General features: G+C 66.1%; 1 protein-coding gene across 2 annotated transcripts; it reads right to left on the reverse strand.

The window, feature by feature from the left end:
- Positions 1 to 1,701: 1,701 nt before the first annotated feature.
- ABCA2 (ATP binding cassette subfamily A member 2) lies at positions 1,702 to 22,680 on the reverse strand. Of its 2 annotated transcripts, XM_032165726.2 has the most exons (48): positions 22,534 to 22,680; positions 18,620 to 18,713; positions 17,457 to 17,568; positions 17,218 to 17,381; positions 16,867 to 16,994; positions 16,487 to 16,597; positions 15,988 to 16,206; positions 15,308 to 15,675; positions 14,943 to 15,102; positions 13,470 to 13,598; positions 13,196 to 13,363; positions 12,998 to 13,094; positions 12,456 to 12,629; positions 12,251 to 12,353; positions 12,066 to 12,180; positions 11,781 to 11,971; positions 11,475 to 11,625; positions 11,191 to 11,395; positions 10,846 to 11,010; positions 10,563 to 10,743; positions 10,234 to 10,446; positions 9,953 to 10,149; positions 9,691 to 9,873; positions 9,274 to 9,458; positions 9,034 to 9,154; positions 8,512 to 8,748; positions 8,178 to 8,384; positions 7,806 to 7,908; positions 7,364 to 7,680; positions 7,075 to 7,288; positions 6,848 to 6,953; positions 6,630 to 6,741; positions 6,473 to 6,533; positions 6,215 to 6,389; positions 6,004 to 6,119; positions 5,777 to 5,924; positions 5,580 to 5,703; positions 5,367 to 5,499; positions 5,041 to 5,158; positions 4,565 to 4,743; positions 4,352 to 4,493; positions 4,138 to 4,272; positions 3,909 to 4,012; positions 3,738 to 3,830; positions 3,371 to 3,473; positions 3,151 to 3,288; positions 2,839 to 3,045; positions 1,702 to 2,392 (listed from the first exon to the last, which is right to left on the reverse strand). In XM_032165726.2, the coding sequence occupies exons 1-48, from the start codon at positions 22,597 to 22,599 to the stop codon at positions 2,357 to 2,359; spliced, it is 7,308 nt and encodes a 2,435-aa protein (XP_032021617.1). In that variant the 5' UTR covers positions 22,600 to 22,680; the 3' UTR covers positions 1,702 to 2,356. The 2 variants fall into 2 exon arrangements, with proteins under 2 accessions (XP_032021617.1, XP_032021615.1); XM_032165724.2 differs by having other exon boundaries at positions 7,075 to 7,680.
- Positions 22,681 to 24,128: the final 1,448 nt, after the last annotated feature.

The raw sequence follows: 24,128 nt of genomic DNA on the forward strand, positions 1-24,128 counted from the left end.
TGCTGTACCCCTTGTTAACTCTGGGCTACCCTGGCTCTTGGGGGAAGGAGGCTGCAGGGCCTGGGGCTGGCGGGTCACAGCAGCTGCTGCTTGCTTACACATGGGGCAGCACAAAAGCGGGTAGAGTGACAGCGCGTGTGGCAAGATTTCACAGGAGCGTCGGCTGAAGACGCAGCGTGCGCTCTGCTATTCTCGCAACTTTTCTGAAAGTTTAAAATGTTCTTTTTGCTGTTGTTTTGACACAGAGTTTCACTCTGTCATCCAGGCTGGAGTGTAATGGCGCGATCTCGGCTCACTGCAGCCTCTACCTGCCGGGTTCAAGTGATTCTTCTGCCTTAGGCTCCCGAGCAGCTGGGACTACAGGCCATCGCCGCCACCACACCCGGCTAATTTTTGTAGTTTTAGTAGAGATGGGGTTTCACCATGTTGGCCAGGCTGGTCTCGAACTCCTGACCTCAGATGATCCACCTGCCTCGGCCTCCCAAAGTGCTGGGATGACAGGCGTGAGCCACTGCGCCCGGCGGAAAATGTTCTGAGGAAGATGCTGGGGGGTGTGTTTGCTTCCAGCGCTGCATTACACATGGTCAAAATGAAGCCTCTGGAGACGATGCCCCCATGAACTGTGTCGGTCTGTGGGCGGCTGTCCAGCTCCAGCCTGGCCTGGTCCTGTGCGCGGGGTCTCCCTGGGCCTCGGCTGGGCCGTGCTCCTTTCTCGACCTCTTCCTGCCATGATTCAGCCCCTACAGTTGCAGGACGGAGGCTGCTTCGGCCTGAAGCCCCAACGTCCTGCCTCCTGGCGGCTCCCCCATGCATTTCCCTTGGCCGACCACCAAACCCACACCAGCCCCTCCAGTGAGCGGGTGTTCCTCTCGGTTCTTCCAGAGTTAACCACCCCCAGGGCCCAGGACAGCTTCACCCCAGTGACCCAGCCTCTCAGGGACTCCAGCACACCCACGCCACTGCCTCTCAGGTGGCCACGGTGAGCGTCTCAAAGGAACCCAAGTGGATGTCTCTGCCCAGCACACCCAGTGCCCTCAAGCCCACAGGACCCTCCCCTGTTGTCCCCCATGTGGCACCAGCCCTCACTGAGTCCACCCTCCACCCTCCTGAGGAGCCTTGAAATGGCCTAAGGCAAGAGTCTGAACTTGGCCCAGATCACGGGGCGTGAGCTCTGGGGGCCATTCCTGCCCCTCTCCCGTCTCCTGCCCACAGTGCACCAGGCTCCACCGCCGACGAGCCTCAAAGCTTCCAGGAGCCTCAAAGTCTCCCTGGGGCCTTGGCCTGTGCCCTGCCCTCTGGCTGGGATGCCCTTCCCTTAAGGAATCTTCACAGACTTCAGTCTCCTCCTGGAGGTCGCCTCCTCCTGGAAGCCCTCCCTGTCCCTTCCATGACACGGAGACAGCCCAGCCCAGGCCGCTGCAGGCCCCACGTGGGCAGCAAGGGGTGAAAGAGGCTTAGAGAGGGTGGGTGAACGGGAAGATGAAGGCTAAGGGGAAGGGGGCCGGGAGCAACCCCTGAGGGTGGGATGGGGGGGGGGACAGTGAACCACGGTGAACCACCCTGCCTCAGTTTCCCTCCTCCAGGCTGACCCAGCCACCCCCCGCCAGCACCTGTGCCTGAGGGGCAGGACCTTCTGGAGTGCTAACCCACCTGATGGGCCCATCCTCCCCACCCCTCCCAACCCACACACGCAGGCCCGCAGGCATTTTGTTTATTTATTTAAAACAAACATCTGTGCACTATGTACAGGCCCGGCTCCCAGGCAGGTGGGCGGGCAGGGGGCCAAGCTGGGTGGGAGAGCGATGGCAGCTGGGGGTGTGGGGGCTCTGGCCCCTCGCCTGGCCAGCAGGGTCAGCTTCTCCATTCTTGCCACCTGCCAGCTGGCCCAAGCTGATGGCTTCCCGTGAGACAGCCACCTCCCCGCAGGAGATCAGGGCCAGAGGAGCCTCTTCTCAAAGCAAAATAAATATGGGACTGACCCAGCTCCGCCCACAGCCCGCTCTCGGCATCAGCCTTCATTGTAGGAGAAAAAAGCTGGTTCCGAGGCCGGGCAGGAGAAAGGCCAGCAGTGCCTGGTCCAGCCGGCGTCGCCTTGGGCGGTGAGCAGAGCCAGGCAGGGGTGAGGGGCCGGGCAGACCCCGAGGCTTTAAGGCAAAGCAGGGCGAGGGTGTGTGCAGCCTGGGCCGGGTCAGCCTTTGGCACAATTAGGGGCGGCAACCGCAATGACCACAGGGCATGGCCGAGTACGGGAGCTGGAGGGCCAGAGCCCCTTGGTCCTGAACCTCCACTCCAGGCCCTGGCAGGCACTGGGGGACTTCTGTCCCCATTGTTGAGTCCCTGGTCCAGCTCTGGGTGGTCAGCAGAGCGTGTCCGTGTTGAAGGACAGCTGGGCCTGTGCAGAGGCGAGGTCAGGCTTATAGGGCATCCTGTGCCACCCCCTGGTGGGGCTGAGGACACTTGTGCTGGCCCGCCCTGGCCCTCCTGCAGCCTGGGCCTGGACGAAGGGTCTCCCCACGAGCTCCCTCTGTGGGCTCTCCTGGGCCTCCATCTGCCAAGTCTGGGGGCCACTGAGTCTACATCGGTCCCCTGTTCCCAGGCCCTGGTCCCCTCTGCCCCACCCTGGCTCTGTCCCCAACAAAGACTCCAGCAAGTCTGGACCATGCAGTTGGTCTCTCCAGGCCTGTCTGCAAGTCTCCCTTGCCCACTCTGCCCCCTTGACCTCTGGACAGCAAGCATCCTGGGGCTAGTTCTCCCCCCACCCCACCCGGGGCTGGAGCCTCCAGGCAGCCTGGGTCCAGTGGGCAGAGCCCTGGACAGCCGTGAGGGCAGCCTGCTCACCCGCTCCTCCTCGAAGCTGATGAGGCCCTCGTCCTCCGTGTCCAGGTCCTCCGGCTCGTCTGCCACAAGTGCCCGGAGCTCCGTGGGGGCAGGCCGGGGCCGGAGCAGGCTGAGCAAGCAGCCGAGAGGCGACTGCAGTGCGGACGGCGGCTCCGTCTCCTGCTGCTCCAGGTTGTCACTCTGCTTCTTGGCGAAGTTCACGAACACCTGGTGGGTGGGGCAGGCGTGTGGGGAGTGGAGGTGCCGGGTGGGGGGAGCAGGGCAGGTGGGGGGAGGGGCAGGTGTGGTGCGCAGTGCCCTCGGGGCGCTCACGTTGTCCAGTGTGGTCTGGCTGACCGAATAGTCCTCGATGCCCAGCACGCCAGACACCCGCTCCATCTTGCTGAACACCTGGGCCAGCGAGATGTGTTCCGACTTGAGCTGGTACTGCACCTTCGTGTGGTGCCGCTCCTGCAGAGGGGGGAGGTCAGAGGCCTGGCAGCGCCCCCCACCCAGTCGCGCCCCCTCTGCAACCCTGCCCAGGACGGCACACCTTAAGCATAGCTTCCGGGAAGTTGCGGTTGAAGAACCGCACCACGTCCTTCACACTCTGGCTGCTCTTGGTCCGCACCGTGATCATGTAGCCATCTCCAAACCTAGTGGGACAGGCCGGTGGCCCGGAGCCCTGCGCCGACCAGCCAGAGCCCCAGGCCCCCCGCCTCCCAGCCCCACAGCCCCCACAGGCACCTCAGGAAGCCCCACAGCCTCCCACAGCCCTCCAGGCCCCTCCCCTGGCCCCACTGCCCCAGTCCCCCCAGCCCCCTGGCCCCACAGCCCTCACAGCCCTGCAGCCACCCCCACTCCTGGCCCCACCCCTGGCCCCGCTGCCTGGCCCCATCCCTGGGCCCGTCCCGGCTCACCGGTTCTTCAGGTGCTGGATGCTGCCCAGGCACCGCAGGCGACCGTTCACCATGATGGCCAGGCGCGTGCACAGCGCCTCGCACTCCTCCATGCTGCAGGACACGCACAGGCTGGCACCGGAAGGGGTGCTGCGCGGTGGGGGCACAAAGGGGGAGTGGGGGCGCCCTCACCTGTGTGATGTCAGCACCACCGAACGCCCTGTCTTGATGAGGTCGAGGATGAGGTTCCAGAGGAAGCGCCGGGCCTTGGGGTCCATGCCCGTGGTGGGCTCGTCCTGGAGATGGGCGGCAGGCTCAGCCGCTGCCAGGCCCACACACCCCGGCCTGAACACTGCCCCTGCTTGTGCTCACCAGGAAGTCAAAGGCCAGGCAGCCACCCCCCGCCCCCCCCAGAGCTCACCAGGAAGATGAAGGCTGGGTACCCGATGAGGGCGATGGCCGTGGAGAGCTTCCGCTTGTTGCCGCCGCTGTAGGTGCCGGCCGGCTTGTCTGCGTACTTGGTCAGCTCCAGCTTCTCCAGAGCCCACTTTACCACCTGGCCGGGGAACGCAGGTGTCAGCGGAGGCAGGGTCGCCCGGCGTGCTGGCTCCCCACCCCGCCCCGCAGATCCTCACCCGGGCCTCGTCCTTCCAGGAGATGCCGCGCAGCCGCGTGTACAGCTGCAGGTGCTCCCGGGCCGTGAGCTCGTCGAACAGCGCGTCGCACTGCGGGCAGTAGCCGAGGCTCTGCTGCACCTGGAGCAGCTCCTTCAGCACGCTGGGGACACGGGGGCGGCCGTCAGCGCGTGAGGACGTGGAGGCCCCACCCACCCAGGGCTCCCGCCGCACCTGTGTCCGTTGACGAAGGCCTCGCCCCCTGTCGTGCTCTCGTCTCCCGTCAGCATCTTGAAAGTGCTGGTCTTGCCCGCACCGTTGACGCCCAGGAGCCCGAAGCACTCTCCAGGACGCACACCCAGGCACAGGCGGTCAACGGCCAGGATGCGGCCAATCTTCCGGGACTTGTAGACCTGGCCAGGAGCCTGCCCACTCAGCGGGGCATGGGGGCATAGGGGCGTGGGGTGCAGCGCCCCCAACTCCAGCCTGCCCCCAACCCTGCCCCTCTGGCCCCACCCCACCCCGGCCCTGCCCCACCTCCAGAGCCCAGGGGGCGCCCTGCCCACATGCCCCACGGCCCCACCCCATGCAAGCCCCACCCCCAGAGCTCAAGGTCCTGCCCACCCAGGCTCCACCTGCACTGCTGGGGCCCCACCCCCCTGGCCCTGGCCCACTCCACCCAGGCCCCACCCCACACGCCCAGAGCCCACCTTGGTCAGGTTCTCAATCTTGACCATGTCGTTGTCCGCGTCTCCCCGGAGCACTCGCTGCCGCTCGCTGGCCACGTCCACATCATCCTCCACGGGCTTGGTAGACACGGGCATGCGCCTTGGGGGACAGGGTGGACAGTGTCCGGCAGCTCGCCACCCCCACCGCCCCTCCCGACCTCTCGTCCTCTGGTTGTGGCATGCAGGAAGAGTGGGCAGGCCCCTCTGCTGTCCCCTGCCCCACCGCCGCCCCACCCTGCCCCACCCCTTGATCCCATCCCTGCTCCTGCCCTGCCCCCTGCCCCCACCCTGCCACGCGCCCCGCTCACTGTGGCTGCCGCAGGAAGTTGTACTGGCACATGATGGTCAAGAGGAAGCCCACGACGCCCTCAACCGCCATGGCCACCAGCCCGCGGGTGACAATGTCCCACTCGAACGGGGACTTCATCTTATCAAACTGGCCTGTGGGGAGCCAGCTCAGGGCCTGTGCTCTGGGCCTTGCAGGGCCCCCAACGCCTCCCCTGCCCCGCGGGCCCCCTCACCAATCTTGGCGTAGTACTCGTTGATATACTCGTTGTAGGCCATCTCCATGAGCCCGTGGCCCAGGTTGTAGTTGGGGAAAATGAGGAAGCAGCTTTTCAGGTAACTGTTGACGACCTTCAGGTCCTGCGGGGTGGCTGGGATCAGGGGCACAGCCTCCGCAGGGCCCGCCGCCCCCACCGTGTGGTTGCCACCCCACCTTGTCATGCTCGAAGAGCTGTAGCAGGAAGGTGGCCACAGTGGCGGTGATGCCAATGAAGAGATTGATGACGATGAGGAACACGTAGGCCGAGCTGGGGACCTCGAACCAGAAGGAGGCCGGGTACATGATGGGCGTGATGGACCACCTGCGGGCAGGTGGCGGGCAGTGGTCACCAAGCAGCCCTGGCCCCACCTGAGGCTGCTCCCCACTCCGCTCCCCCTTACCCATAGAGCAGGAAGAGGGAGAGGACAGCAGGGAAGTTGGTGGGCGACGTGTAGGCCGGCAGGTCGAACACAAATAGGATGATGACGCAGCAGGTAGCGGGGACCAGGTAGTTGAGCTGCAGGGGTGGGGGCGGCTGGTGAGAGACCCGGGGCGGGGCAGGGATGGGGGATGAGAAGGGCCAGGGCACCCCCGTGGCCACGCCGGGCGCACCATGTCCCACACGTAGTTCGCCAGCCAGTAGATGATGGGGTTGCAGCCGCTGACAAACTGCAGGTGCTTGGCCTTGGTGGACTTCTCGGCCACGAGGAAGACGACGAAGCTGGCCGGCACGAACGACATGGCCACGATGATGAAGATGGCGATGACAACATCCGTGCCCTGCAGCCTGAGGCAAGGAAGCCCTCAGTCCTCACGGCCGGGGCTGCAGCGCCCACCTGCCCCACCTCATCCCCCACTGGCCACACTTACAGGTAATCCAGGGAGAGGCTGGCGCTGGTCTTGTTCATGGGGTGGTTGGTGACGGTGATGCCTGCACACGGCGGGGCGGGGGCGGCAGCTTCAGGCCCCTGCGCCATCCAGCCCGGCCCCAGCTCCTCCCTGCCTCGCCCCGTCCGCGTCAGCTCACCGTAAGCCGCCGGGTTGCCCTTGCTCTTGGGCAGGTTGGCACGCAGAATGGCGTTGTTGAGGCTGTTGAGGTAGGTGGGCATGCTGTGATAGCCCTTGTTGTTGTAGAAAACCTGCAGAAGAAAGAGGACACGGAAAGGCCCCAGGAGCCCCGTGGGTCCCTGCAGACCTCAGGCGGCGCTACACACCACGGGGCCCCAGGGCTGCAGCCTCGCTCACCTGGGCAGCCCTGCGCACTGCGACCTTCCGTACCATGGGTGGGGCCCTGGTGCCAAATGAGGCTGGGATGGACTTGAGGACGTTTCCAAAGGTGATGGCCCCATACCTGGGCAGGCAGGTGGGAGGGGCGGTGAGGCTAGGCAGGCAGTGAGGCTAGAGGGGCAGGAGTTGAGACTAGGTGGCTGGTGGCCCGCCACCCTCACCCACAGCCTCCCCACCCAGCTCACCGGTGCAGTCGGAAGCGGTCGGAGGTGAAGAGCAGGTACTCAGAGACGTTGTGGCCGGTGATGTCGGTCAGGATGTCGCCTGTGACCACCCGCATCTGGGGCGGGTGCCCGCCCACACTGCTGGGGCAGGAGAAGCCGGTGCCCTGCGAGGAGCAGGTGCAGCGGACGGGCTCCCGTACCAGGCGCGGCAGGGAGGGTGCCGACGTCCACATTTCTGTGGGCACAGCGTGGTGCAGTGAGAAGGACTCCTCGCTGCCCCTGCCCCCCAGCAGGCCCCCTGAACCGCTACCTGGCCCAGCGGTGGGCGGCAGGGAGACATTCCAGGCCTGCAGGTCCTCATCCGGGGACGCTGGCGAGTCAGATGGGGCGGGAGAGGGTGGGGGCGGCACGAAGTTGGACAGCGGCAGCCCCTGTGTGAAGGACTCCAGACACATGCTGTCAAAGAACCTAGCCGCCAGCAGGCGCGACTCCCCGCTGCTCAGGTTCAACGTGGGCCCCAGCGAGCCGTTGGCGGGAGACTTGAGCACGCAGGTGGCACCCACCCCCGATGGCAGCCGGAACGTGCTCACAAGCTGTTGGGGGCTGGCGTCGGGTGATAGCCGCAGCCTGCGGGCACGACAATGTGAGGTGGGGCTGCCAGTCTCCGCCCCCTCACCCGCCCCGCCCACGAAGGCTGTCCCCACCCCCTCACCCGCCCCGGCCACCAAGGCTGCCCCCACTGGCAGCCTCACCGGTACTCGCGGCGCTCCTCGTTGGCATAGGGGATGAAATTGCCACGGGGCTGGGTGTAGTTGTGGTACTGGGAAGGTGACAGGACCAGCGGGGGCAGATCACCTGGCAGGGCAAGCAGGGAGGCCTGAGTAGGTTCTGTCTACTGGCCAGCGGCCCCCAAGCCTCGGTCCCCTTCCCCCAACCCCAAAGGATCCACGCCTGGGGTCTGGGCCCCAAGGAGGCAGGACTCCCGGATGAACCCCGGTGCATGCCCAGCCTCAGGTGCAGGTTGAGGCCCAGAGTCAGGAAGCTCAGGAGTGGGTATCATCAGGGCTCCCGGTGGGCGGTGGGGGGGACGCAAGCCCAGCACCCCCGTGCAGCCGGTGGCCTACCAATCTCGGGGACGGACAGGGCCACGGTCATGGCCACGCAGACGAAGAAGGCCGGCAGCAGGATCTGGGAGAAGAGTGCCTTGGAGTTGCGGCGGGCGCAGTGGAAGCGTTTGACCAGCAGCCCGTGGAACTGGCGCACCTTCAGCCACCCGCCATCCAGCTTGCTGCTGCCCTGGCCGACCCTCGACAGGGCCTCCACCTCCACCTCTGTGCAGAGAGGTAGGGGCTGAGCAGGGGCTGCATGCTACCCTCTCCCCACTGGCTGCCCCCATGCCGCTCCCCCCAACCCTGCTCCCCCTCCCTTGCTGTCCCAGCCTCACCCGGCCACCCCCACCTTGCAGGCTGACATTGTCTGGGTCCTGTGGGTTATCAAAGAGGGGGCGGTAGTCTCCATAGACGTCGGCGTAGCCAGCTCCCTCGTCGCCGCGGGCAGAGCCCACAGATGACACCGACTGCAGTGATGCCTGCGACTGGGTCAGCTCCGAGCACCGGGCCAGATTGCCAGCGTGACCCTCCCCAGACGCCGGGCCCTCTGCCCCGGGGAGCACGTCCTTCCTGGACTCCTTCACATCTGCCGCAGTGGAAGGGCCGAGGGGACGCTCATGGCTACTGGCCACTAGGCCTGCCCAGGACCCCCATTCCCGGTCTTGACCCCAATTCCCAGGCTCATACACCTGTCCGGGACCTCTGGCCACCATGACCACCCACCCAGGACGGCAGGCTAACCCTGGGGCGTCCCCTGGTTCCCACCCAGTACCAGGGTGGCGCCCCCAGACACCAGGCAGGAGTGACAGCGCAGGCTCGAGCTGGGGCCTTGTGGGTGGGGTGGGCTGAGCGAGCGGCCCGAGCCCCTCACCGGCCTCGCTGTTCTCCAGCGACTGATCGTCCTCTGACACCTTGAGGAACACTTCCTCCAGGGTCGTGTCCATCAGCCCGAAGCTGCTGAGGTGCAGCGCATCCAGGCTGCGTTCCAGGTGCTGCAGGGGCGGTGGAGGGGGAGGCTGCGGCAGGGACACCCAGGCAGGAGTGCGTCCACCTCCGCCGCCTGCAACTGCCTCCCGACCCTTGCGCCCTGGCCTGCTCTTGGCCCTCACACCTGGAAAAGGCGCTCGAAAGCCCCCTTCTTGGCAGCCTCGCTGGGCAGGATGTAGGAGAGCTCCGTGCTTGTGTCCGAGACCAGCAGGCAGGAGGCCACGTGCTTGCGGATGAACTGGGACACCTGGAGCTCGGAGCAGCTGCTCAGCGGGGCCCGACCTGGGGGGCTGGATGCCAGCCCTGGCTCTGTGGGGGATGTGGGAGCAGGAAGGAATTCACTCAGGGACTGGGAGGAGGGACCCCCAATGGGAACCCAACTGGGTCAAGATATGGGCATTGGAGAGGGCGGGCCAGGCCCTAGCAGGCATCCTGGGCCCAGTGGGTGACGGTGAGGGCCCAGCCTCTCCATTGTGGATTCTCAGGGGGGTTCCCGGGGAGGGGGTGGCCCAAGGCCAGCTCAGCCAGCTTCAACACAGACCTTGGGGGCCCCCCGGCTCGGCGGGCCGCTTGACCAGCGTGAGGCGGTACCCGTCGCCATAGGTGCCCTTGAGGAAGAGCGGGGAGCCGCAGCACTTGAGCTTGCCGTGGGAGATGATGGCAATGCGGTCCCCAAGCAGGTCAGCCTCATCCATGTGGTGGGTGGACAGAAGGATGGTGCGGCCTAGGACAAGGCCAGACCCAGGGTCAGGGGGCAGGGGAGGCGCCGCCCACACCGCTGCCCGCATGGCATCCCCACTCACCTGGCTTGTACTTGAGGATGAGGTCCCAGATGGCGCGGCGCGCATAGGGGTCCACGCCCGCTGTGGGCTCGTCCAGGATGATGGCACGAGAGCCGCCCACGAAGGCGATGGCCACGGACAGCTTGCGCTTCATGCCACCCGACAATGTCTGCACCAGTGAGTGCCGTTTGTTGGAGAGCTCCAGGTCCTCGATCATCCTGGGACAGGGAGGTGGGGCATGGGGCTGGCACCATGCAGAGCCCCAGGGCCTCCGCCCCCCCCCCCCCGCCCAGCCCACCCACTTGTCCATCTCTCTGCGGATCTCCTCCTGGGCCATGCTCTTGAGCCGTGAGTAGAACCAGAGGTGCTCCTCCACCGTGAGCCGGTCAAAGAGCACGTTGTGCTGCGGGCACATGCCCAGGTTCTTGCGGATCTCATCCATCTCCGTGCGGATGTCGTGCCCGTAGATGGTGGCGGAACCCGACGTCGGAGGGAACAGGCCGGTCAGGATGGACCTGGGTAGGTGGGCAGGGTCACGACCCCACGCCCTCTGCAGGGGCCCCACCCTGCCCCTGGCTAGGACTCCTGCTCCGGTCAGCAGAGACCACCGCCCCGCCCCTCCGACACTCACATGGTGGTGGTCTTGCCCGCCCCGTTGTGGCCCAAGAAGGAGACCACCTGGTTCTCGTAGAGATTCAGGCTCAGCTTGTTCAGGGCCAGCTTCTTGTCGTGCTTGTAGACCTTGGTGAGTTTGTCCACGCAGACAACCAGAGGCAGGTGGGTGGGCTCCTCCTCCATGCCACGGGTCTCCTCTGCACCAGGGCTGTGGATCAGCAGGGTGGGGGCGGCGCCAAGGCCACCCAGGACTCCGAACCCAGCGCCCACCCCAGCCACCATTCTGGCGCCAGCCTCACCAAAGCGCCGGCTCTCCATGGCACAGGCCTGGTCCTCCTCCATGACACTGAGGCGGGGGGTGCGTGCCCACGGCCAGCTCCACTCCCAGGCTTCTGTCCGCCCACTGCCCAGCCAGTAGGACTTCTGCAGTGGGAAGTACCAGGGCCGGGGCAGCCCGTACATGCCTGGGGGTCGGGGAGGGGAGGGGAGGCTGACCTAGGGCCTGGGGTGACCATCCACCACGTGGGCCACGTGCCCACCCAGGGAGCCACCCGTGCTGCATCCAGGAGTGGACCCAGAGCACTGGTCCCAACCCTGGCTGGGGACCTCTGCCTCTCCCCTGCCCTCCAAGGGCTGGCCAGTACCTGGGTGCACAGCCTCAATGTACCACGTGAGGATGCCGTAGACCACGGCGTCCACCATCAGCATGGTGACGGCCAGGAGCAGGTTGAAGTCGTCCCCCTCCACTGGGGACTGGCTGAAGGTGTGCCACTGGATGCCCACGCCGGCCACCTCGTACAGCGCGAAGTACTTGGAGCCCAGGCCAAAGGCCGTCGTGGACATGAGGGACTGAGAAGGCAGTGGTGTCAGCACGTGGGGTGGCCCGGCACCCCAGCCGCCCGCTCGCCCGCCTGCCCGCGACCCTCACCGCGATGCACTTCTCGAAGGCCGTGATCTTATCATGCGCCACCTCCTCTCGGATCGCCACGTACATGTAGGGCACGTAGCTCAGGAAGTAGATGATGCCGCCGCAGGCCGAGGCCAGCTTGGCCTTGGAGTACAGCACAGACACCAGGAAGCTGGGTGGGCAGGGGCCAGGTGCGCCGTCAGCCACCTGCACGCCCGGCCTCCTGGGCAAGCCTGTACCAGGGTCCAGGGGGCTCTGAGAGGATGTGGGGCGAGCTTGCTGGGCCAGTGCCTGCCCCGAGTCCCTCCCAGCATGGCCCGCACTCACCAGAACATGATGGTGGCCACCGCGTAGACGGCCAGGAAGAGCCAGATGATGACCACGTGGCTGTGCATGAGCACTTGGCCGTACTTCAGGATGGCGGTGAGCGCTGTCACGGAGATGGACAGCTGCACAAAGCCGGTGATGAACCAGGCCACCCAGTGCACCGCGTTGTTCAGGCCCATGGTCTTCATCACCTGCGGGTGGGCCAGGGGCTTGGGGCAGGCCCCGGGGAGGACGCCGCCCCTCCCTGCCAGCCCGCGCCTCCAGGGAGAGTCCCGGCCCGCGCACCTCCTTGAGCCGGTGCTCCTTCTCCGCCACGATGTGCTGGATGGTCATGGCCACGGAGTAGACCCAGGAGATCACCATGCACAGCGGCATCATGTGCTCAATGACAAACAGGAAGCTGCGGGAAGGCCGCGCTCAGGCGCCACTCAGCCCCAGCCCCAGCCCAGCCCCGGGCGCCCAGCACTCACTCATCGCGTGTGTAGCAGGGGTAGGGGAACATCTGCACGTAGCTGCCCGGCTCCACCACGTCGTGCCCCACAAAGGTGTCGATGATGGCGCGCTCCATCATGTCTGTGGGTGGGGGCAGCCATCAGGTGCCGGGCAGGCCCGCTTGTCCTCCCACCTGTCCTCCCCCAGGTATCCTGCAGCCGGTCTTCCGGGCCCGCCCCTCACCCTGGATCCAGACGAAGCCGTAGAGGAAGTAGAAGCGGCCGCCAGTATTCGGCCCAGGCCGCCAGTAGGCGCGGCGGATCTCGTTGGTTTTCTCGGTGAAGCTGGAGTTCTGGCGGATCTTGTAGTGCACGTGAGGCGGGAGTGAGCCGTCCTTCCGGGTCTGGAAGATCACACCTGGGGCCGGGAGGTTGGGGCGGGGCCAAGATGCAGGGGTGGGGCCAAGGCGTGGTTGGGGGGAGCAAGGCACGGGGGCGGGGCCAAGGTGTGGGGGCAGGGACAGGAGGGTCCAGGGAAAGGTGGGACAGGGCTGGGGTGGGGGCCCCAGGGGAAAGGTGGGCAGAAGTGAGGAGGTGCGGGGAGGGGGCGGGTTGTGGGCTGGGGCCCTTTGGAAGGGGCAGGGGTGGGGAGGGGAAGTGGCGGGTGAGGGGGCAAGGCCAGGGCGCGGCCAAGGAGTGGGAGGGCCCAGGGGTATGGGTGGGGCTGGGCTGGGGAGGAAGGTCGTGGGGGGGGGGGGGGGGGGGGGGGGGGGGGGGGCAGCTCACTGGCAAACACAGTGACGTTGTCCTGGTAGGCCTGGTTGAGGGTATAGTTGACAATGCTCTCCTCGTCGGGGAAGCCCTTGAAGATGTCCACGCTCACCTAGTGGGAGGGGCATCGCTGGAGCCCGCCCTGGGCATGCGTGAGGCAGGGCGTGTCGGGGGGGGGGGGGGGGGGGGGGGGCCAGAGGCCCCCCCCCTCACCTTGGACATGAACTGGATCCAGCCGCAGGCCGCGTTGTCAATGGTATCCAGCTGCTGCAGGAGGGCCATGCCACTGGGCAGCGAGAAGTTGTCCTGTCTCAGGGCCGGCGGCAGCTCATCCAGCGACAGGTTCAGTGCCTCGGGGTGCAGCCGCAGCTCTGCTACATACTAGGGGTAGAGGAGCGGCTCAGGGGGGACCTGCGCCTGCCGAGCTGGGCAGAGAGGGGTTCCCCGCGCCACCCGCAGCCGCCTCCCTCGCGGGCCCCCTTGGAACCTGCTGCAGCCAGTGCAGGTGTTGCTGCAGCCTGCCCTGCTCCAGGAAGCTTCGGATCTCCGCCGAGATGTTGAGCCAGACCTGGGCATAGTGAGTCACGTTGCCCACAAAGGCAAAAGTCTCGTTGGCCTGCAGAGGGTGAGGCAGGGGCATGGAGTTTCTGGACGGACCCCCGCCAACTTGGGGGCTCTCACCCCACTCACCTCCCCAGTGGCTGGCCCGTTGCCAACAACCAACCCTCCCCACCTTTTTTTTTTTTTTTTTTCCTGGGACAGGGTCTCGGTCACCCACGCTGGAGTGCAGTGGTGCAGTCCCGGCTCACTGCAGCCTCCACCTCCCAGGCTCAAGGGATCCTCCCGCCTCAGCCCTCCAAGTAGCTGGGATTACAGGTACCCACCACCACACCTGGCTGATTTTTGTATTTTTGGTAGAGACGGGGTTCTGCTATGTTGCTCAGGCTTGTCGCAAACTCCTGAGCTCAAGCGATCCTCCCACCATGGCTTCCCAAAGTGCTGGGATTTCAAGCGTGAGTCCCACGCCCGGGCTCTCCACTCCTTTCTTTTTTTTTTTTTTTTGAGACGGAGTCTTTCTCTGTCCCTCAGGCTGGAGTGCAGTGGCGCGATCTCGGCTCACCGCAACCTCCACCTCCTGGGTTCACGCCATTCTCCTGCCTCAGCCTCCCGAGTAGCTGGGAATACAGGCGCCCGCCAACACGCCCGGCTAATTTTTTGTGTTTTTAGTAGAGACGGGGTTTCACCGTGTTAGCCAGGATGGTCTCGATCTCCTGACCTCGTGATCCGCCCGCCTCAGCCTCCCAAAGTGCTGGGATTACAGGCTTGAGCCACCGCGCCCGGCTCTCTCCACTCCTTTCTGCGGCGCTCAGGTGAAACCTGCTTTGCCCTCCACTCCCAGGGCAGCATGTCCTCCGGACCCCCAACTGCCCAGCTGTGCCCACCAGCTCCTTTGCTGGACCTCTCTCCATGTGTCCCTTAAATACCCGATGCTCCACCCTCATCTCTCCCACCCTTATCCTAGGGACCCCCCTCTACACCCAGGATTGGCCTCATCCACAGGCCCTCCCCTCCCAGGCCAATGTCCAGCCCTGGCCTCTGCTTGTTCCAGACAGGACCTCTCACCCAGAACCCAAACTGCCCAGCTGCCCGCCCACGAGACACTCTGGAAGGTCTCCGGACACACCCCTCCTCCACCAGCACTGCCCTGGACTGGCCACCCCCAGCCGGGGGACCCTGCCAGAGCAGACTCTCCAGTGCCTTCCCACGGCAGCCCCTGGAGCTCCCGAAAGGAAAAGCGACCTCTGGTCCCCCACCTGCAGAGCCTGTGTCCCATCCGAAGCTACACCCCGTACCCCTCCCGTGTCAATTCTGCCGACCCCCTCTGCCCAGGGGTCCCAGGCCTGCAGAGACCCCCTTCCCACTCTGCCTGTCAAACACCGAGTGTCCCAGACCTGCTCACCTTGAGAATGACGCGGTCGACCTCAGAGCCCGCAGGCGCGTACAGGATTTTGGGGTTGCTGGTCATGAGGTGCACGAGGAGGCCCAGGTTCCGCTGCTCCTTGCTTGTGAAGCCCAGGGAGCTCATGTTGCCCCGCCGCAGCGCCTCGGGTTCAATGGTGCTGGGGCAGGGGGCAGGGGACAGGGGGCAGGGCCAGGCCGTTAGGGGGCGGGGCCATGAGAGTGGGAGGGGCATTGGGATGGGGCGGGACTTCGGGGCACAGGGCAGGGTGCCAAATAAGACCTCCAGAGCCAGGGCCTAGAGTCAGGGTTCAGGCCCTGCCCCTGGCTGTCCTCCTCACCCCCATTCCCCTGCCGCCCACCTACCGGTTGTTGCCACACAAGATGGGCTGCAGGCCGGCCCAGAGCTGCACGAAGGCTGAGCACTGGCCCTGCAGCGTGTCCGGGGAGGCCGGTGCTGCAGCAGAGGGTGTGCCCTCCTCAGCGGTGGCGTTGGGGCCCACGACTGCCCCTGCCCCGGTGCCATTGGCCACCCCACCCGCACCGCTGGCTGGGGGTCCGGGGGTCCGGCCAGTGCAGGCACCCTGGGGCAGTAGCAGGGCCAGGGCCGACAGGACATCCACATCCTGCAGAACCTTCTGGGCATCCAGCAGGTCCCCCAGAAGCGCCTGCAGCCTCCGTGGGGGTGGCGCCTGTGGCGAGGAGTCCGAGCCGTTGGGGGCATCCAGGCCCAGCTGAGGGGAAACAGGCACATGGGCAGTGCGGGGTGAGATGGACTGCAGGTGGGTGATAGGTCAGGAGCGGAGCAGGGAGACACAAGCTGGCAGGTGCTGGGAGGGAGTCTGCAGCCTGGGTAACGGGAGCCCAGGACAGGAGCTGGGATGGTGAGCAGGGATGGGGCACCAGCCATGGTGCCATTGGATACCTACCCACAGGCAGCATCCCACGCACAGCCTGGGCCCAGGAGCCCTGAGCTCTCCAAGCGGCCCCAGCCCCTCCCTCAACTCAGGCAGCAAGCGGCGGGCAGTGGGCAGGCAGGGCCTTACCTGCTGGGAGAGCTTGGCCACATCCAGCTGGCTCCGGAGCTCGGCAGACAGCCCAGAGAAGCGCCTGGCACGCGCAGCAGCCTGCCCACTGCAGACAGCATCCTGGTAGCCCTGCAGGGCCCCCTTCTGACTCTCAGGCACAGTGAGGATCCGGCCCAGCTCCCCCGAGTCTGGCGTGCAGGTGAGCTGCTCCAGGAGGGCAGGAGCCAGCAGCAGCTCCTGGGGTGGGCACAGAGGTCAGTGGAGCCACGGCAACGACTTTGTCCCCAACCACTAGGGCCTCAGGCCTCACCGTGCCCCACCCACTGGCTGGCTCTGGGGCTGCCTGGGTCCTACGACATGCCTCTACCCCTCATGCCTGCCATAGACCCCTGGGACCCTCCCCCTCTCCCAGGAGGAGCTCCAAGTCACCAAGGGGGCCCTTTCCTCACCCACGGAGCAAAAGCACCCCCAGAGGCAGGCAGCACTCCAGTCCCATCTCACATATGGATGCCCTCACCTCCATCCGGAACAGGGGATTGCTCCCTAGGCGGCTCCAGGGCTCCTGACCCTTGTGGAGGCCAGACTGTGAATCCAGGGCAGACGAGGGACCAAAGAGCAGGTGGTAGACCTGGGAGATGTGGGAGAATGGCTCAGATGGGGGGCGTGGCTCAGATGGTGGGGGCGTGGCTCAGATGGGGTGGGGGCGTGGCTCAGATGGGGTGGGGGCGTGGCTCAGATGGGGTTGGGGCGTGGCTCAGATGGCGCGTGGGGGCAAGGTTCAGACGGTCGGGGGTGTGACTCAGGCAGGGGCTCCGAGTCCTGAGGATGGCTCAGCAACCAGGGGGCATGGCTGGGGCAGAAGGGAGTGGCCAGGGCTGGGAGCTGTCCTTGCCTTACCTCGGGCGGGTCCACACGGGCGGCCAAGAGGGCTTGGGCCGTGCTATTGGGCAGCGACAGGTTTTGTGTCAGGAAACGCCAGAGCTCCTGCGGGTCTCTGGCCACCGAGTCCAGAGAGAAGGAAGACACTGGACAGGCAGGAAGGCGAGGCTGAGAGGCTGCTGCACCTCGTCAAGGTGCCCCCACATGGGCTCGGAGCCGAGCCCAACACCACAGCTCTGCCACTGCAGCCTGCGTGTGGCTGGGAACTCAGTGCAGATAGAGGGGCCCAGGGTGGATGTGGGCTTCAGCCCAGTGACAGCAGAGCTACGCCCGCAGCCCTGCCCCCCAACTTCCCTGCACAGGGCACACCTGTGGACCTGTCCAGGTGGCTCCCCGAGGTGCCCGGTCCCACACTGAGGGCCTCCAGATGCTGGCGCAGGGCCTCGAGCTCTGAGCCCAGGCTGGGCCGCGCTGGGTCGAACAGGTTGCCTTCCTCCACCACGCGGTCCAGGCGCTCAAGCAGCTGCGTGACCCTGCACCATGGCGGGTGTCACTCGCTGGATGGGCTGGGGAGGGGTGGGTGCTCCGAGGGGCGGGTGGGCACTCACGTGGAGTTGGCATACTGCAGGAAGCCGAACTCGTCCCGCTGGCCGTCCGGGCACAGCGACTGCATGACAGGCAGGATGCCGGCAGACGTCAGGGGCGCCGCTGTGTAGAAGGCTGGCAGACCCACGGGAGAGGGCAGGGTCGGGGGTAAAAGGGGAGAGAGAGACAGAGGAATCCAGAAGGGGAGGGAGACAGAGGCCGAGAGGAGAAATTTAGAGAAAGTCAGGAAGGAGAAGCAGCGTTAGGGAGAAGGCGGCACAGAGCCCTGGCCCCAGCTGGGCTACAGGCCAAGCGTTCTGGGGCGAATGACTCCAACAGGTCAGAGGTCAAAGAGCCACTCACCACCCCTTCTGCCATAACTCCCAGAGCATTCCTTTCCTTTCAGCCAGTGCAGGCCCACGTGCCCTGGCACTCTCCCCCCCGAAAACGTTTCAGGTGTGGCACTGCCTACAGAGCCCAGGGGAGGACATAGGACCCCCTCTGGGCAGTGACCTCTGACCTCTGGCCAGCTGGTTAGCAGAGTGAGTGCAGGAGCCTGAAGGAGTATGAAGGGAGAGTAGCCAGGCCGCTCTAGCCCCAGCCCAGACTCAGCCCAGAAGCCGAGGCACCCCACCCCTAGAAGATGCTGCCTCAGCTTGACCCAGGCACCAGCTGTGCCTTTAGGTGGCCAGGCCTTTCACTCCCTACCACCGCCCACTTCACTGCCCGCCACCCCCCATCTGGAGCCAGCTGTTCCTGAGGCCGGCAGGGGGCCCGGGAGGGCTGTTAATGCAAGCGGGGAGGGCACTCAAGCCAGGACGGCCCATGGGCCCCCCGCAGCTGCTGCCCAGGCCAGCCAGGAGGAGGTGGCCACTCACTTACAGACTGCATGCCAGCCGAGGACAAGAGACCATGCGGGGGGGAGGGGGATCAAAACAGAACAGAGGAGACCAGTGAGTGCCCACATCACCAGGAAGAGGCGTTGGCATCATCATTCGCGGCCACAGGCCAGCCCCGACCTCCACAGCCCAGCCAGGAGGCACGACCCAGGACCACACAGGGGAGCAGGCACCACACCTCAGGGACTCCGGGAACAGGACACCCGTGTGCAGATGTGCACACACAGCGCAGGCATGCGAGGTGCCGCGCTCCCCCAGCTGTGCCTGGGGCCTCCTGCCGCGCTCACCTTCCTTCACGGAGATGGTGGGCTTCTTCTGCCGCAGCCCCAGCAGGATAAAGAACAGCACCAGGGGGATGAAGATCTCGAAGGCCAGGACCCACTGGAAAGGATGGGCCCAGTGAGGGATAGGACAGACCTGTGCTCGCCTAGGCCCTCCCCAGCCTCCCATAGGGCCGGCCCAGCCCAGCCAGGACCACGTGCTCCCTGGGGCCAGGGAAGGTGGGCACAGGCCCTTCAGAACCACTGAAGGTCTGAGCCCCTGCCAGGGCACTGAGGGTAAGGATTGTCTGGCTCAGCAAATCAGGTTTCTCATCCCCAGCCCACACCGGGCCTACCTGCCCTCTGAGGAGCCTCAGGGCCTACAGGGACGAATCGGCCAGCTTGTGGTCTACTCTGACCCATGTATATCCCAGCTCATCTTCTCCCTCCCCACCTCTAGGGCTACCTGGGCAAAACCTTGGGGACCATCTGAGCCACTGGCCCCGCCTACGCTTCCCACACTGCCCCAGGTTCACCTTCCTCACCCTTCCTCCCCACCAATATAGGGGCCTGGGGAGATGAGGAGGCCTGGTTCAGAGAGGCTTGGCCTGCGCCCAGGGCCCTGAGCCTTGGAGAAGACCTGGTAAGGGGTCTGACAGCCCCAGTCCCTGAGGCCAAGGCACCTTTTTTTTTTTTTTTTTTTTTTTTTTGAGACGGAGTCTCATTCTATCGCTCAGGCTGGAGTGCAGTGGTGCAATCTCAGCTCACTGCAAGCTCCATCTCCCAAGTTCACGCCATTCTCCTGCCTCAGCCTCCCGAGTAGCTGGGACTACAGGCGCCCGCCACCACACCCGGTTAATTTTTTGTATTTTTAGTAGAGATGGGGTTTCGCCGTGTTAGCCAGGATGGTTTCGATCTCCTGACCTCGTGATCCGCCCACCTGGGCGTGAGCCACCACACCTGGCCCAAAGGCACCTCTTTCTGCCCTGTCCCCTCTCCTGACCCCGGGCAGCCAGTCTTGGGCCTCCGAGCTCAGTTTCCCCAGGTCGGCTCCTGCTAACCCAGGCTGGGCACCAAGGTGAGCCCTAGTGGGACTGCGTGGAGTGAGAAAGAAGCGCTCTGCTCACTTCACCTGAAAACCAAAGACTTCACTGGTTCTTGTGTCCCAGCCCCCAGCTCAGGGAGAAGGAGCTTGGGCCAGCTACTCTCCAGAGATCCCTTGGCAGACCAGCCCTCTCTGAGACCCACAGGACAGAGGGGCCCTGCCCTCCCGAGCCCAAGGGCGAGCACCCAGCTCGGAGGCATCCTTCGTCCTCATCCCCATCCCAAAACCCTTCAAAGCCCCCAGTGTGCTGTGTGGCCCCGGCCGAGTCCCCGGTCCCTGGGGTGGGGGCGGCTGCTGTGTTTACTGTGCTTGGACAATAGGGCTCTGTGGCTGGGAACATCATGCTGTGGGTGTCCCATGCCCGCCCCAGCCCGTGCCAGCCTCCACCCGCTCCCTGAGCCAGGATGGAGCTCAGGGCTCGCCAAGGCACTGTGGGCACCAACAGGCACCAGGGCGAGGGTGGCTGCAGGAGTGAGGCAATGTCAGAGGCAGGGGTCACAGCGCGGGGCGCCGGCCCTGCCCACACCCGGCCTGCTACGGGCACTGTAACTGCGGCAACAGGCCCGGCTGCCTCCCCAATTGCTATAGCAACGGCCTCGCACGAGCTGCTGGGAGGAGAGGAGAGTCCTGGCTGGCGGGCGGCGGGCGCCACAGGAGCATCTGGTTACAGGCGGCAGCACAGGTCTAGCACGCCCTGGGTGCCCCACACAGGTGCCTCCAGGTGGCCCAACCCCCGTCCCTCGAGACCAGCCTAGTGCCTTCACATCGCCTGGAGGCCTAGATGCCCTCTCTGGGCATGACCCCTCCCTGTAGCTCCCGCCTACTGTGTCGGGGGGAGAACAGGTGAGACCTGAGAGTGGCGCTGCCACCTGCCATCCCAGTGACTTCGTGACAGTGACCCTGTCTCTTCACCAAGAGCAGCCTGTAGCCCAAGGGTAGACCCAAGTCCAGCTAACTAAGAGGAGATAGGCCACACTCACAGACAGGGAAACCGAGGCAAAGAGCTTGGAGGAGCCTGCTAGCAGCACAGAGGTCCTTGGCACCCACCCTCCAGACCCTGAGCTCTGCCCAGGGTGCACCCCTGCCCCAGCAGGGTGCATAGCACACAGGGCAAACCTCTGTCATCCAAGCTTGGCCCCAAGAGTCCAGCTCTGATGTCCAAGATCCTTCTCAGGAAAGCGGGGACCGGGCAGGAGTGTGCCCAGTGTCCACCAGCCCCAGCCCCACATCACAAGCCTGGCAAGGACTCAGCCTCCCTGGGGGAAACAGTTCCTCACCTGCTCCAGCCACGGGCTAAGGCCCTCCACTGTGGCCCAGTGGGCCTCTGGGAGCCCTGTAGGGTGGGGACCCAGAAAGGTCCTGGGGGGCAGCCCAAACCAGCAGCTGGGAGCCACTCTTGCGGTCAGGACAGTGCACACCTCCCACCTGCTTGCCAGGTGCCTTCATAGGACACACTCCCTTCCCTGAGCATTGTCCCCACTGGAACAGGAGCCACCATTCCAGCCTCTGCTCCCAAGCCCAGTGGGGACCTTCCTGACAACCACCCCCGGGGGCTAATACTAATGCATGCCACATGCCACATCCCTGTTCCCTTGGCCCTGCTCTGCTGTCCCCGGTGACTCAATGCCAAGGGCTGCAGGCCTGATCCATGGGACCCCACTCAGCCAGCTCCAGGTTCCTGGCCAGGGTGTGTACCTAACCCAGGCTCCCCGCCAAGGCCAGGTGCCCAGGGGAATTCTGCCAGCCATGGTGATGATGGCCACCCCAGCTGACTGCAGCCTGGGTTTCCTGCAGTGCATGTTGAAAGATAAACAGGCAGGGACTGGTGCAGCCCAAGGGGTCCCGCCCGGGCCCTGGCTGGGCAAGAGGATGTCTGCCTTAGGCCCCCACCTGCTCTGGGCCCTGGCCTGGACAATCCCAAGGGCCTTCAGCAACCTAAGCTGGCCCAGGCCTGTGGCCTGGGAGGTGTCCCTTCCCTTCCCAGGCTGGAGCCAAGCTGGCCAGCCGGGGCTATGGCAGGACACCCATATCCCCAAGCCCCTCGCTCCACGCAGGACTTCTGTCCCTAACAGCTGTGTGTCCTGCACCCTCAGGTCCACTGGCTGCCCAGGCAGTGCTGGGGAACCCGGTGGTCACAGCTCCAAACAGTAGACCCAGCTCCCAGAGGAGGTGGGGGGACCAGGAGGCAATAGAGTGGATCAGGCTCAGGGAGAACTGACCCCAAAGGACAAAGGGGTGCAGAGATTCAGGCTGGCCGAGGCTGGCACAAGGACATTCCCAGTGGCGAGAGCATGAGCAAGGGTCATGGATGTGCCAGGAGGGGTGCGGGGGAGGGGAGGCGGAGAGATGCCTGGGACCAACCTCCACGGCAGGCCGCGGCCCAAGGGCAGGGGAGGGGTGGACGGAGGGAAGGGACAGGGTCTCCTCCGGGACCCCAGGGAGGCTGGGCCCAAGGACCATGGAGCCTCACAGCTGAATGGAGCCCCCCAAGGCCTGCCTTCTGTCCTGGGAACCAGGGCCTCCCTCTGGGAGCCAGAGTCCTGAGCGCCGCTTGCCCCCCGCCCACAGCGGCCCCAGAGAGCGCGCAGCAGAGGGCGCGGGTGCCGTGACTCAGCCGAGCACCGCGATGTCAGCGGACGCGGGACCGGGCTCGGTACGACCGAGCCACCTCCCCGGAGGCCGCAGCGCCGGCAGGGGAGGGCAGGGCCCGGCGGGGAGGGGGCTCGGGCCCGCGCCGCCCCCAGCGCCCGCCAGGGTCTACGCGCGCCCGGCGGTCGGCACGTGCGCGCGGGGAGCGCGGCCTCGGGCTGCGGGCGGGCGCGTGGGGTGGGCTCACCGGGCTCCGGCGCTTGAGCGTCACGTTCTTCCAGAGCAGCAGCTGCAGCTGGTGCAGGAAGCCCATGGCGGGGCCACGCTCCGCCGCCTCAGCGCCGCGGCCCGCTCCTCTGCGCGCCCCGCCGGGCCCCGCCGCCCGCCGCGCCGCTGGGCATCGCCCGCGCGGGGGCGGGGCGCTCGGGCGTCCGGGACCCGATCCGCGCTGGCTCCGCCCCGGCGGCCGCGGCGACAGCGACTCTGCCCGCGCCCCGCCCGCCCCCGCTTAAAGGCGCCGCGCTCCGTCCGCGCCCGCCAGGAGGCGCCCACCGCCCGCGCCGCACTCGGGACCGACCCGGGCCCGAGACCCTGCGCGCGCCGCCGCCGGGAAGCCTCCGGGCAGCCCCTTGCCGGGCGTCACGCGACGCGCCCACATCCAATCCGAGACCCCGGCTTAGCCTTCGTAGGCCAGGGGACCCCTCGGGCTCTGCGCTCTTCTCCCAGAGGCATCCCGCTGCCCCCACCGCGCTGGCGACTCTGCAGAGGCGCCCCAAGCCTTCACTGTCCCCGGGGCGCGCCGAGCGGACGCTGGCGAGGCGCCAGCTCACCCCCGTAAGGGTCTCCTGTGTGCTTTGTAAACCAGCACTTGGAGTCCAGGTGGCGGCCACCTGGAGGGAAGGCAGGGCGGCCAGGTGGGTCCGTCCCGCGGTTCCGAGCAGCCAGCGGAGGGGGGGAACCCAAGGCCCCAGGAACGCTCGCCGTGGGTGGAGCAGGCAGGGGACCGAGGCTGCCCCTGCTGCACGCGGCTCATTTTTCTCCCCGTATCCGGGCGAGTCTGGTCTCTGCACAGGGAGTTCGGAGTCAGGCGGTTCTGCGGCTGTGGCTTGGCACCTGCTGGGGCGCCCCGGGGAGGTGAGGCAGTTCCTCCGCATGGCCTGTAGAGGGCGACAGAGGGCAGGCTGACCCCATGGGTGGCTCTGACGGCGCCTCCCAGCCTCAGTTTCCCCACCTGTGAACGGGGTGGAGTAGGGCTGTGTGGTGTCCAGTGTCTGGGTGCACATAGAAGGCGCATCCTCAAGTGAATGAAAGACCTCCGAGGCCACAGCTCCCCACTCCTCCCAGCTCCTTTGCAGCAGGAAGGTGACCCTGGGCTAGTGAGTGAGGGATCAGCCTCCCACCCTAGCCCGCAGCCTCAAGACATTTGCTTTTCCCTGCTCAATCCACAGGGCTAGGTCAGGGCAGGAAGCTACCAGCAGGTTGTTCCCACAAGCCACGGCCATGGGTGAGGGGGGCTTCCTGCCCTCAACCTGCCCACCCCCACCTGGGGTAGGGACAAGCCCTATGCCCCAGCCCCCGGGGGTTAGCCTGTTGGGGCCTTGGTCAGCACCGCCCGTGGGTTGGCCTCTCTCCTCCTCGCCCCACTCCCCACCGGCCACTACAGGGGCTCCCTGGCTGCAGCCGCATCCCCAGTGCCTCCCCAGCACTGGCCACCAGAGGGAGCTCCAAGGCACAGGTCAGACCCTGTCCCAGACACCCTCCAGCCTGCGGACCTGGGAGATGGGCGCTTTCAGCCTGGCCAGGCCTCTGACGTCCGTTCCCTACTCTTCCCCATCCTTGGCC

Source organism: Hylobates moloch, unplaced genomic scaffold (genome assembly GCF_009828535.3).
Source record: "Hylobates moloch isolate HMO894 unplaced genomic scaffold, HMol_V3 SCAFFOLD_10, whole genome shotgun sequence".
NCBI lineage: Eukaryota > Metazoa > Chordata > Mammalia > Primates > Hylobatidae > Hylobates > Hylobates moloch.